The following is a 13261-nucleotide window of genomic DNA, read 5'->3' on the forward strand; positions in this document are numbered from 1 at the left end:
TAAAGTTTTATTTAGCATAGTTACTTAAAACCGTTGCTACAAAATATCTCATTGCAAATTTAAAACCAATTAAAACCAATTAAAAGACATTATAACCTAATGATATTTGCAACGCATTAAAACAAGCAATTATTGTAGCAGCATTTGTCCTTATACCTATCTGCTGTGTGGTAATTCAGGCTTTGGCATTTTCTTCTCTACTTGTGTTAAAAATTTTACAAAGCAACAGTTAAGCTGCGTGTCCTCGGGTGCAAAACATGCCAACACAGCTTGTCTCCGTGTGCGAATGCCTCTCTGGTTAAAAAGTGGTTTTAAAAACCGTCTCCTTTCCTCAGTTATTTCTTTACATGTACAGAGGAGATGCAGCATATCTTCTTGCACTGTCCCACATAAGCGGCAGTTGGAATCGGATTGGGTTTTCAGCCAATGTGGAAAGTGCTTTGTGCATGGCAGCAAGCCTAGTCTGTATTTCAAAAATAACATTTTTGTATGTTTAGCAAAACCCAAGGCTAGATACTTCTGAGCCCCCAGAGAGGAATAGGTGCATAGAAGGGTGAGGTGCCGGCAAGTGGGGAGCACAGTACGGCTGGGCATCTGCGGGGGTCTGGCTACCCCCGTGGGAATGTGGCGGGGAAAAAATACTGCTCTTCAAGGTATCCACAATCCCACCTCCTCAATTTGAGAATGTAGTAAACTCCTGTCGGTGCAAAAAGGGGTTTGGGTACCAGTGGGAATCAGAAGCTTCTCTTCCCTACTCCCATTGCCCCTTACCACCCCCAGCCCCCCTACACACTCATTCACTCACACCCACGCATGTGTCCGAGATGCTCTGGCAATCTGGAGCAGGCCACGGCTGATGACGTATGCCTGACACAGGTGTGCAGCAGAGTGAGGCGTGGGAACTCCGGCACGGCAGCCAATGGTAGAGGTGCAGGGCAAAGGTCCGCACGCGATGGAATGTTTGATGAGCCCTTCCCCCCTCCGCCCCAGCCAGCTGCTAGGGCCAGACACAGGCGCGCGCTCTATCAGGGCACCTCAGTATTCACCTGCGTCATTCCTACTGTTTTTCCAGTCAACGGCAGCCACCCGCACGCAGCTCGTCCAATGCACCCCAATCTACGCCTGCACCTCTCCCTCCGACTCTCTATTAAATTTCACACAACCTTCTATCAGCCCTTACCCTACAACTCGTGCTATATCTGAGGTGCGCACCCCACAGAGCTCTGCCAATGTTCCTCTGCCCAAGAAGCAGCACCGGCTGCAGATCGGTTTGTGATACTTCAGCACCCTCCCGCTAATATGCCCCGTGAGCTGCAGGGCTCCCTGCTCTTCCAGTACGGACTCCCTCACAGTGAATGCAGGGTGCGACTGAACAAGACAGACGAGGGCAGCACGAGGAATGTGAGACAAAGAAAGAGCATAGGTAGAACTGTGTAAATCCATGGATGGATGGATGGGAGGGTGCGAGAAGGAGAGAGAGAGAGAGCGAGAAGGAAAGAGAAAATGAGAGAGACTGGGGAGAGGAGAGAGAATGAGGAGGGGAGAGAGCGCGAGATGTGGAGATAGAGGGAGAATGAGAGAGGGCGGGAGAGGGGGAGAGAAAAGAGAGAGAGAGGGAGAGAAAAGAGATAGGGAGAGAAAAGAGGAGAGAATGAGAAACAAGTGAGGGAGAGAAAAGAGAGACAAAAGAAAGAGAGGGGGGGAAAGAGGGAAAGTGAGAGGGAAAGGGAAAGAAAAGAGATGGAGGGAAAGAGGGAGAGAAAAGAGAAAAAAAGAAGAGGAAAGCGAGGGAGAGAAAAGAGAGAGGGAGATGGCGAGCTAGAGGCATAGGAGGAGATGGAGAGCGGATTAGTCGATTTGTTAATTCCATTTACTTCGTATGGTGTTACTCACTCATTGAAAACTTTCCAATATAAGCTGACATATTAAAATACTACACACGTGGTTAGAGTACGCAGGGCGCACTCTGTTTATACAGCAGATTGATATAATTACGCTAGTCATCAGACTCAACAAGTAGGTAAAACAATCTGAACGCGCCTTCACAGAAGCTTAGCAGAGCAGAGAGCCTGGCAGCGTCATTGTCTGCACACAAATCTGTGGGGCTGCTTTAAGCCCGTGTTGGTGGTGCTGGCTTTTATTGTGTGTTGTACAACACGCATCTGTTTAGCAGATAAACAGTAATCCGCGCATTTATAAATACACTGCCGTCGGTCGCTGGCAGCCATTAAGAAGCCGTCTGTCTGTCTTTTGCGGCGGCGGGCCATGGACAGACACGCAGCTGTCCTCGGATGCTTGATTCCGTTCTGGGAAGGACATGGCTTTTGTAGTTCGGACTGGACTGTTCCCATGGGGCAACAGGGTCAGAGCTGATTTGCATATCGCCATTGTCTAACCCAGGGTGGTGTGGAGTGCAAAAAAACGATGGATTTGGGCCCAGATCTTTTGACTGGGGGAGTGTGTGACATTGATCCACATTCAGTCCATCACTTGTTGTTTTTGCAATTGCCGCCCTAAGTGCGCTGGGGATGCCCAGACGTGGGTCCCAGGCACTCCACACCACTTGGAGTCAAGCTAGCCGGGCTGAAGAGAGGTGTTACCTCGAAACCGGTCCGGTCCTCGGATGCTTGATTCCGTTCTGGGAAGGACATGGCTTTTGTAGTTCGGACTGGACTGTTCCCATGGGGCAACAGGGTCAGAGCTGATTTGCATATCGCCATTGTCTAACCCAGGGTGGTGTGGAGTGCAAAAAAACGATGGATTTGGGCCCAGATCTTTTGACTGGGGGAGTGTGTGACATTGATCCACATTCAGTCCATCACTTGTTGTTTTTGCAATTGCCGCCCTAAGTGCGCTGGGGATGCCCAGACGTGGGTCCCAGGCACTCCACACCACTTGGAGTCAAGCTAGCCGGGCTGAAGAGAGGTGTTACCTCGAAACCGGTCCGGTCCTCGGATGCTTGATTCCGTTCTGGGAAGGACATGGCTTTTGTAGTTCGGACTGGACTGTTCCCATGGGGCAACAGGGTCAGAGCTGATTTGCATATCGCCATTGTCTAACCCAGGGTGGTGTGGAGTGCAAAAAAACGATGGATTTGGGCCCAGATCTTTTGACTGGGGGAGTGTGTGACATTGATCCACATTCAGTCCATCACTTGTTGTTTTTGCAATTGCCGCCCTAAGTGCGCTGGGGATGCCCAGACGTGGGTCCCAGGCACTCCACACCACTTGGAGTCAAGCTAGCCGGGCTGAAGAGAGGTGTTACCTCGAAACCGGTCCGGTCCTCGGATGCTTGATTCCGTTCTGGGAAGGACATGGCTTTTGTAGTTCGGACTGGACTGTTCCCATGGGGCAACAGGGTCAGAGCTGATTTGCATATCGCCATTGTCTAACCCAGGGTGGTGTGGAGTGCAAAAAAACGATGGATTTGGGCCCAGATCTTTTGACTGGGGGAGTGTGTGACATTGATCCACATTCAGTCCATCACTTGTTGTTTTTGCAATTGCCGCCCTAAGTGCGCTGGGGATGCCCAGACGTGGGTCCCAGGCACTCCACACCACTTGGAGTCAAGCTAGCCGGGCTGAAGAGAGGTGTTACCTCGAAACCGGTCCGGTCCTCGGATGCTTGATTCCGTTCTGGGAAGGACATGGCTTTTGTAGTTCGGACTGGACTGTTCCCATGGGGCAACAGGGTCAGAGCTGATTTGCATATCGCCATTGTCTAACCCAGGGTGGTGTGGAGTGCAAAAAAACGATGGATTTGGGCCCAGATCTTTTGACTGGGGGAGTGTGTGACATTGATCCACATTCAGTCCATCACTTGTTGTTTTTGCAATTGCCGCCCTAAGTGCGCTGGGGATGCGCAGACGTGGGTCCCAGGCACTCCACACCACTTGGAGTCAAGCTAGCCGGGCTGAAGAGAGGTGTTACCTCGAAACCGGTCCGGTCCTCGGATGCTTGATTCCGTTCTGGGAAGGACATGGCTTTTGTAGTTCGGACTGGACTGTTCCCATGGGGCAACAGGGTCAGAGCTGATTTGCATATCGCCATTGTCTAACCCAGGGTGGTGTGGAGTGCAAAAAAACGATGGATTTGGGCCCAGATCTTTTGACTGGGGGAGTGTGTGACATTGATCCACATTCAGTCCATCACTTGTTGTTTTTGCAATTGCCGCCCTAAGTGCGCTGGGGATGCCCAGACGTGGGTCCCAGGCACTCCACACCACTTGGAGTCAAGCTAGCCGGGCTGAAGAGAGGTGTTACCTCGAAACCGGTCCGGTCCTCGGATGCTTGATTCCGTTCTGGGAAGGACATGGCTTTTGTAGTTCGGACTGGACTGTTCCCATGGGGCAACAGGGTCAGAGCTGATTTGCATATCGCCATTGTCTAACCCAGGGTGGTGTGGAGTGCAAAAAAACGATGGATTTGGGCCCAGATCTTTTGACTGGGGGAGTGTGTGACATTGATCCACATTCAGTCCATCACTTGTTGTTTTTGCAATATTAAAATACTACACACGTGGTTAGAGTACGCAGGGCGCACTCTGTTTATACAGCAGATTGATATAATTACGCTAGTCATCAGACTCAACAAGTAGGTAAAACAATCTGAACGCGCCTTCACAGAAGCTTAGCAGAGCAGAGAGCCTGGCAGCGTCATTGTCTGCACACAAATCTGTGGGGCTGCTTTAAGCCCGTGTTGGTGGTGCTGGCTTTTATTGTGTGTTGTACAACACGCATCTGTTTAGCAGATAAACAGTAATCCGCGCATTTATAAATACACTGCCGTCGGTCGCTGGCAGCCATTAAGAAGCCGTCTGTCTGTCTTTTGCGGCGGCGGGCCATGGACAGACACGCAGCTGTCCCTTTCTGGGCCCGGACTGTGGGTGCCACTCGGTATTCTGCACACTCGAGCCCATCATAGAGCAGACATAAGGAAACAAGACAGAGGCAAGGAGTGTGGCAAATGGCCGGAGGGAAGCCGGATGGGGGCGGGAGAGCCTGGTGGGGGGGCGGGAATGCGAGCGAGGGGAGGAGAATGGAGGGGGAGGCAAGACAGAGGCAAGGAGTGTGGCAAATGGCCGGAGGGAAGCCGGATGGGGGCGGGAGAGCCTGGTGGGGGGGCGGGAATGCGAGCGAGGGGAGCAGGCGGATTAGGGAGATGCTCGTGCTTTTGTGGTCACGTGACCCGCTTTTGTGCTCACGTGACTCGCTTTTGTGCTCACGTGACTCACATGCACTGTGAGAAAACTGCAGTGGTTTCACGAGTCGATTGAGCCCTTGAATTTTCGCCTATTACATTCGCAAGCGAATGATAATAGGCGAAACCTAAAAAGGTATTTCACGTGCTGAAGTTAAATGCTCACAAACAGGCAGCTTTGTTTATGAGGCGTATAGTGGAAAATACCAGCAAACTAAGAGTGAAAACAACAGATGTTGCCTTGCCCAAGCGATAAACATTTTGCAGGTTTCTGGAATACTATTTGGTTTTGTTTCGAAGTCTTTTTTTTATTACTCGGTTATATGGCTACTAACTCCTTGCTACAAACAAGTTTTTTGCCCTAAATACTGTATCCAAATATTAAAAGAGCATTTGTTTTTTAGAGTATGTTTACATATTTTTTAACCTTGGCTATTTAGCATTTTTTTAAATGTATGGTAAATTAATATTTAAATACTTTACCAAAGAAAAGACAAAAACGCATGCAGTTAAAATAGAAAAGTATTCAAAATACTAAAGCACTATCAGTCATTTATTAAAATTTGCTACGTCTAACATACTGTATCATTACTATAATATTTTAATAAAACAAAAAATTCACAAAATACATAAATATGGCGAAACCAATTGGCATGGCCAATGCTTGTGAGTTATTTCATTTGTCACAGAGATCCTTTGGTTACTTGCAGATCATAATTTATAATCCTAATATAGCTCAATTACTTATGAACTCCTATCAAGGAGTTGCATTCAAACTGCATGGTATAGGTTAGAACATTACTTGACCCACAGTCTTTCATTATCCTAATGTTGCTAAAAGGGGTTAGTTTGGGTAGAAATACATTCTTTTTATAGTAGAGCCAACCACTGTGGTACGTTTTTACATCCTGAGTTTGTGTTTCTCCGGATCGAACACTTTAAAAAAACCACTGCCTACTAGTATGGAAAATGTGATTTCTACAACTTTTAATCTTCACTGTCATATGTAACATTTCCTAATGAGTGATTTACACATATATGATTCGTTGTCTCTGCACAATGCATGTATGATGTAAGGTGCTCTGCTCTGACACCCTACACTGATATGAGGAGCTCTATGAAAACAAATAAAACTCATGAAATAGAGGTTAGTGGCCTTCCATTTCAGGTGCTCTGCAGCAGTTTTAAGATCTTCTTAAAGTTTTTCATTGATCATATGGGTGTAAATTCTGATATTTATCTTTCGCCGTGGACTTCATTACTTGATTTTACTTGAGAGAAAGTGTCACTCTTAAGTGTCACACATTTGATCGTTGAGTGGCACTCATAAGTACACTGAAACTATGGATAATTGTCACACATAAGCAATCTCAAATCTTGGCAGCTATGAATTAGCCGCCACGTAAAGTTTATTAAGGAAGCAGGGAGTATGGATGGGTGTGGGAGCAATGGATGAGCTGTGGTAGGATGTATGGCTCAGAGTATTGACAGCGAGTTGTGCTGATGGGAGAGAGGGAGGAAAGCGGTGAATTCCCATGTAGTGCTGAAAAATAAATAAAAAGGTAGTCCTCTTGCATTGGCAGCGGAAGGATAAATGTCAGTCAATCTAAATGAAAGGTAAAGAAGCGATGTTCTAGTGGTAAGGACAAACAAAGGCATAGGGAGGAAAGGCATTGAATAAGGAGCAGGGAACTGAGGTAGGCACGAAAGCCATCGAGCCGGACTAAAGAGCTGACCCAAAGACAACTTTGTCTATTGTATTGTAGCCGATACATTTTCATCAACGACAGCTGAAGCTATCTCTAGGCAAGACTTATAATTACAGGTGGAAAAATAGGGCAAAGCAAAGGAAACCAAAGCAATATCCTGCCCACAGGCATGTGTAGGTTTTGTAGCTTCAGAGGTCTAGAGATCGACAGTAAGTAGCATCATCCAGGATTGTTGAGCAACTTCCTGTTTCACAGAAGGCCTTTTGATAAGACTTTTAGAACTTGGAAATTCACTCCACTGAGCTGGTGTTTACAAGGAGGAATGTGAGCTGCCAACTATGATTAGAGGTGGAGCCACGATCTTAGATTAGGATCAATGACTAGAGCCATCTGTTCAGCAAGTTCCATACCTAATGAGCACAGATGCTGGACTGGCCTGTTGTTTTCAGTCCCAGGTTGCTCCCCCTCCTCAGATAACCTATGTCTGTCAGCCTATATGCCCTGTATATGTGTTAAAAAGTGCCACAGATCAATATATAGGTAGGTGAGCTTGCCTGTGTCTGGTGCCTTACAACCTAAGGCCTGGAGTGTGAAACTGCTTTTGTGTTGTATTTCCATATCCCTTTTATATATATTTTCTATTTTATTGATTTGTAAAGCGCTGGCTTATAGCATAGAGTCACTTTATAGGGCCTTCAGAGTTTTCAGACAGGACTTCTCACACTTGGTCAAAGCTTGCTGAGAGTCCACAAGATGCGAGAATTAAATCAATACTTGATGCCCAGAAGAAATAATGGAGCTAGTGGAGAAATAATGGAAATAGTGGAGAGCCCACTCCACTAAATAAAGGGTGGTTGGGCCCTGAGGTATCTAGAGCCTTCTGGAAAGGACTTGTTTTCAGATTCCTTTTTGAAGATGTGAGGTGTGATTTTCTTTTGTAGGCCTGATCTTAGCAAAGTTCCTAGATCTGTGCCTAGATATCGAATTTAAGCAGTAGGGTATAGGTAGGGCTAGAGATTCGAGGATACAGGCATAGAGTGAATAAACTAAGGTAGACGTGTAGGTATTAAAGTATATGTAATACTAGAGCTACTAGGGGATAGGCAGAGGTATAGGCAGAGGTGGAGGTGCCAGGGTATTGGTAGGAGTAAAAGACTATAGGCTGGGATTAAGGTACTAGGTTGGGTCGAGGTGGTAGGATTAGAGGTACAAATATATTAGTGGGATAGAAGTACTAGAGTATAGGCAGCTGTGGAGATACAGGGGTACAAGTAGAGGCAGAGGAAATTTTGTATTTTTCTGGAATAAAGGTACAATGATGCAAGCAGTGGGTAGAGAAACAATCCAAGTGGCAGCGGTTTAGTGAGGACACACAAGGTTATAAGAGAAGAAGTACTGGGGAATTTGCAGTTGTAGAGGTACAAAGGTACACATAGTGGTAGCACAGTATAGGCAGGAGTGGGTGGAGATACAATGCTACAGTCAGGCATAAAAAGAATGGGATAGGTATGGGTAGATGTACTTGGGTTTATTATGGGTGAAGGTACAAGGATATAAGCATGGGGCTAGGAGTTAGAAGGCTGCAGGCAGTAGGTAGAGAAACAACGGAATAGGTAGCGGTGGATATACTAGGGGTTTTGTTCTGGTAGAGGTACAATGATATAAGCATGGGGATAGGGATGGATGTGCAAGGCTACAAGCAGTAGGCAGAGAAACTGAATAGGAAGGGGTGGATATATAGGGCTGGCTATTGGTAAAGGTACACAGATGAACCATGAGTAGATGATCGGGGTAAAGAAAAAATATAGTTGAGTGAGTATTATCATAGAAACTGAATATGTGCTAGCTTCAGTTTCCTGAATTCTACTCATATTTCTTCCTCATTGAGGAAATGGCACATCACTCCCTCTCAGCTTTTGCCTGCACTTCAAGACCATGACTGCCCCAGATAAACATTGCTCAGTGGCATCCCATTTTACCTGAAGCAAAGTTTTCCTACATATTACCCACCAAAGCGTCCTTGATGTACAGGGAAATACCTGCTAACCACCGAAAGAAAACTGCATAAAAAAGCTGCATGTAGGTTTTTTATGCTGTGGTTGCAAATGCTTGGTAAAATGCCCTGCCTGAGGGAAGGTTTTAAAACCCCATCTATTTGGATAAATCATTGAAACCGCATTTAGTTGTCCCATTTATAAGGTCAGTATTCGAAATGCAAGTGAGCTGACTAATTAAGCGTAGAAGGGGGAGCACCCAAGAGGATATAGGAAGAATTTGAAAAGAGGAAGAAGGTAAATAGAGCAGACAGGGCGAGGGTAGAGATGGTGGTAAAATAGAATATATAGAATTCGAAAAATACAGTGCATTGAATTTTTTTTGACATGATGGGTGTCCAGCAGGATGAGTTTGTTACGCTGGGAAATATTGAGGAAACTGATTTGTGCAAAAACTGTTTCAACAATATGTTTCTTCTGTGTTATTTTCTACAGATTTACATACAGCCTCCTTACCACCTATTATATAATCAATCCCAGCTCTGTGCACCTTTAATTGTCACTGCACTTATTTACCTCTTCCAGGCCTCCAGTGCCTACTCTACATTTCTCCTGATCCAGACTCGTCCATTCTAAGCGACAGACCATAAACGGCTGTCTCAGCTAACTGAAATGTGATTGCTCCTGAAAACAAGACCTTTGCCTATCCAAACCCTTATCACTTTTGCCACACCATCCCTCATCTGTTCATCCCACATCTTATTTAGCACCTTTTAACTGCTAGGCTTTTGTGTGCCTCCTGCCAACACAACTTACTAAAGGTCTCATTTAGATGTTGGCAGTCTTGGGTCTGACCGCCCACATACCATGCAGTCCGACTGCCAGATGATGATGCGGGCGGTGAGACCGCCCCCAGACCACCTCCTCCGCCAAGAGATGAGCTCTCAAAGCAGCGTGGATAGCGTGGGTAAATGGCATTGGTGTCAGCATCGGCACCGGCGTGGCCATTACAACCTGCCTTTTAATGGTGGGCCCCTGGCTTGAAAAGGTCAGCAGAAAGAAAGGGAATGGGTCCCCAAACAGGGCCCCAGGGCATTTTAGTCCATTAGGGGTGTGCATGGGGGCACATGTTGTGGCCCCCTCTCTTTGCAGTGTCGTGCCTGCACTGTGTGCCATGCATGACATGGAGCATGGTACACAGTGCACCGACACACAAAAGGCGGTGCCATGGCGGCAGTATGTGCTGCAGGCTCCTATGAGCTGATGCATGCCGCCACCTTGCACTGTCACCGTAAAACAAACAGCCTGGAGGTGAAATCATAGTAAGGAGGTCGGGATGCCGCCTGCTTATCGGTGTATTCTCGACAGCCACGGGCTGGTGGTTGGGGGTATGTGAGTGCCTCCTCCTCCTTGTTCAGTAGGAACACAAAAAAATTTGTTTCAGGAATTCAGGTGGTGGTTTTCTTTATTACGCTTTTATTTTTGAGTTCTCATCATTTGTTCTAAATGTTACTGGTCCAATTTAAGACTTTCAACAGCTGACACGTGTTTCAACCTTACATGGTCATCTGGACCAGGGCTTTCTCAAGGCTGCAAAAGATTTAATGAGAATTCTATAATTCAATATTCAAGAGATCACTCATAGCCACCACCAAGTGCTATGTGACAAAGGTGCAGATAGTTCTTTATGGTTACTGTACCATGCCCTTCACGTCTAAATGGGAACGGGAATGGTGTGGTGATATTGTGATTAAAGAGAGAGGAAAGAAGAGAGGCAAAGAAAAAGATAACCAGAAATTGGCAGGGGTGCTGACAAATACTAAATCGGGCCCTAAATGTCTGCTTCCGGGCCCTGTCTCACCATAACTCTCATTCCTACAAACAGCATTCCCAATCTGCCCACTTCCCTGTCTAGTACTGTCACCACGACACTGAACCACAATGAAGCAAATCTAACTTTGAAAGGGCCTTACTGCCATTGGGATTATGTTTTGTCCAAACTGCTCTCGAATTTTCTTCACCCCAACAGCCCCACAGTCACCAACTACCCTTCCTTCACTTTCTGCTTGCCTGGTAAACCAGGCTATTACTTGGACACAATATCTAAAGTCCAGTATTCACCTTCCTGCTGTATAAGTTGTCTGGTCATGTAAATGTAAATGTAAATGTATTTCGATTTATATAGCGCACAAATCACCCAGGGGTCTCAAGGCGCTTGCTTAGGGAACCCGTCCTGGTATTCCCCTGTGAGATACCCCGGCAGGGTATTCACAAGGTGAAAGCCAGGCATCCCGCCGCGAGGGGCCGTAGTGGAGATTAAGCAAGCTATTGCCCAACCTGTCACCGTGAAGGGCGGAAATGGGACTGGGTCAGGGCACTTTGGTCACCTCACCAATTACTGTCCCACCTTCTCCCACCCTTATCCTGCTTATCCCTGCACTCCTCTCTCGAAACATAAAATAATTCTCCTTTCACCAGCTCTTTCCATGTCCTTGGCCATCAAGCATGTTGGGCCAGTGGTAGGTTCACTTGCTTCTCTCACACTGAACAATACTATAGTTGTGACTATGCTCCACCAGATTGAAAGTTGTATCAGCTGCCTCTCTTCAAATCAACCAAGTTTCTCTAATGACATATGAAAAAAATTGAAGGTGTTCTGTTGAAGAGCGTGAAGAGGCGATATGTTAATACTTACATTGTACTTAGAATATGATAAAAGTAAGTTTTTTCATCTCTTGTTCCTTTCTCCTCAGGTTGCCCCTTTGACCCACATTTTCTTATAAACAATGCAGTGAGTAATGTAATATGCTCCATTGTCTTTGGGGATCGCTTTGAATATGATGATGAAAAGTTCCAAAGGATGCTGCACGTCTTGGATGAGAGTTTGGAGACTGGGCAGGGACTCCTCCCTCAGGTAGTAAAGTCACATCAGCCAGACAGTGCTATCATTTGATTGTCTGGGGTATCAAATTTTAAAAATACCGAACAATTGTCATGCCTTCAAAATTATCCTTAGGCACTGGAATGCGAGAGTGAACCCTTGACTGCTTTCTCTGGTTCTTCAATGTTTCTGCCTTTATCCATCAGACAGCAACTCTACTTTTGATTGAAGGCCTTCTATATTACTTGGTCAGCAAGGGTACTGCTCAATTAGATATTTTTTACAGCGTTCCAAATTAATGTAATTCTAGGTCCACTGTAATGGCTATGATTGCCTGTAGAAATTGCTATGATCCACTGTGATTACACATCTTCTTTATGCTTTTAGAAACGTAAACTTGACTCAGCTCACACGTGAGGGTGTGGCGGGGTACCTCCGAGATTAGACCAAGGAGGACCACACTTGGTACTCTTCTGGAGTCCATCCATGCTCTTCTAATCTCAATTTTTCACTATATTTTACTATCACACATTGTAGCTATATCAAAGCCTCTGGTGAAGTCAGTACAATTATATGCACTTGGTTTCACTATTGGTCTCACTTCTGATAGAATCAGAAAAGAATCTCCATATATCGCCTTTTAACCTGTGGCTAATTCCTGGTAAAGTAATTGTACAAAGACATACAAAGTAATTTGTAAGGTAGGATTAGCTTTATGATAGGAGAACTGAGCTGCTGCCTGCCTGGATCAACTTTTACCACTGAAGACCCAATGTTCCAATACACACAGTACCATCTTCGTGGAAAATACTTGTCCCAGTGTTTCTTTACACGGATGACGCGGTTCTTATTGCACGTGCTGCTAGTGGGCTGCAGGCTCTTTTAGATGGTTTTAATAATTTTATGATGGGCCTAAATTTACACATCAATTTAGAAGTCGTTTATTTTGACTTGTGGCCCAAAAGGTACTAGCTATAAAAGTTTTTATATCGCGGGGTCCCTTATATCCAAAATCTCTAGTTTGAACTATTTGTGGATTTTGTTGGATGCAAATCTGACTTGGAACCGGCTAGTTGCCCAAAGATAAGATTGCGACTTCCGGGGAAGTGAGTTTTAGTTTTGCCGAAAAGCTAGGCCACAAACCTTTTAATGAGATGTTAACATTATATAAGAAGAAATGCCTTTTCGTCGGCACATATGGGGCAGGGTTGTGAGGATATGCAAGCTTTGGTCCTCTGCAGGTAGAATCGTTTTTTTCACACAAGGTAATAGGGGACTCTCTTAATTTAAGCAACATGTCAGCCATCCCTTGGCTATCATATGTCAAGAACTCCCTTGGTGAACTAAGTCTAAGTCAATTTTTTGACACCCGTTGCATTATTGATAGTCATGAGAAGGAGGTGGTAAAATCCAGGTTTTACGTTTAGAAGGAGAAAGAGAGAATTATAATGTCTGTCGATATGGTTTCCATTGCCCAACAT

At 45.7% G+C, this 13261-nt stretch overlaps 1 protein-coding gene across 2 annotated transcripts in view; it reads left to right on the forward strand.

Moving 5' to 3' along the window:
* Positions 1-13261, forward strand: part of LOC144753465 (cytochrome P450 2D17-like) — a 296252-nt gene that overhangs the window by 130303 nt on the left and 152688 nt on the right. For both annotated transcript variants that reach the window (XM_078641151.1, XM_078641147.1), the window contains exon 4: positions 11653-11813. In XM_078641151.1, coding sequence (XP_078497277.1) covers positions 11653-11813 — 161 coding nt within the window. The remainder of the gene's footprint in view (positions 1-11652; positions 11814-13261) is intronic.

Source organism: Lissotriton helveticus, chromosome 1_1, assembly GCF_964261635.1.
Source record: "Lissotriton helveticus chromosome 1_1, aLisHel1.1, whole genome shotgun sequence".
Lineage (NCBI taxonomy): Eukaryota > Metazoa > Chordata > Amphibia > Caudata > Salamandridae > Lissotriton > Lissotriton helveticus.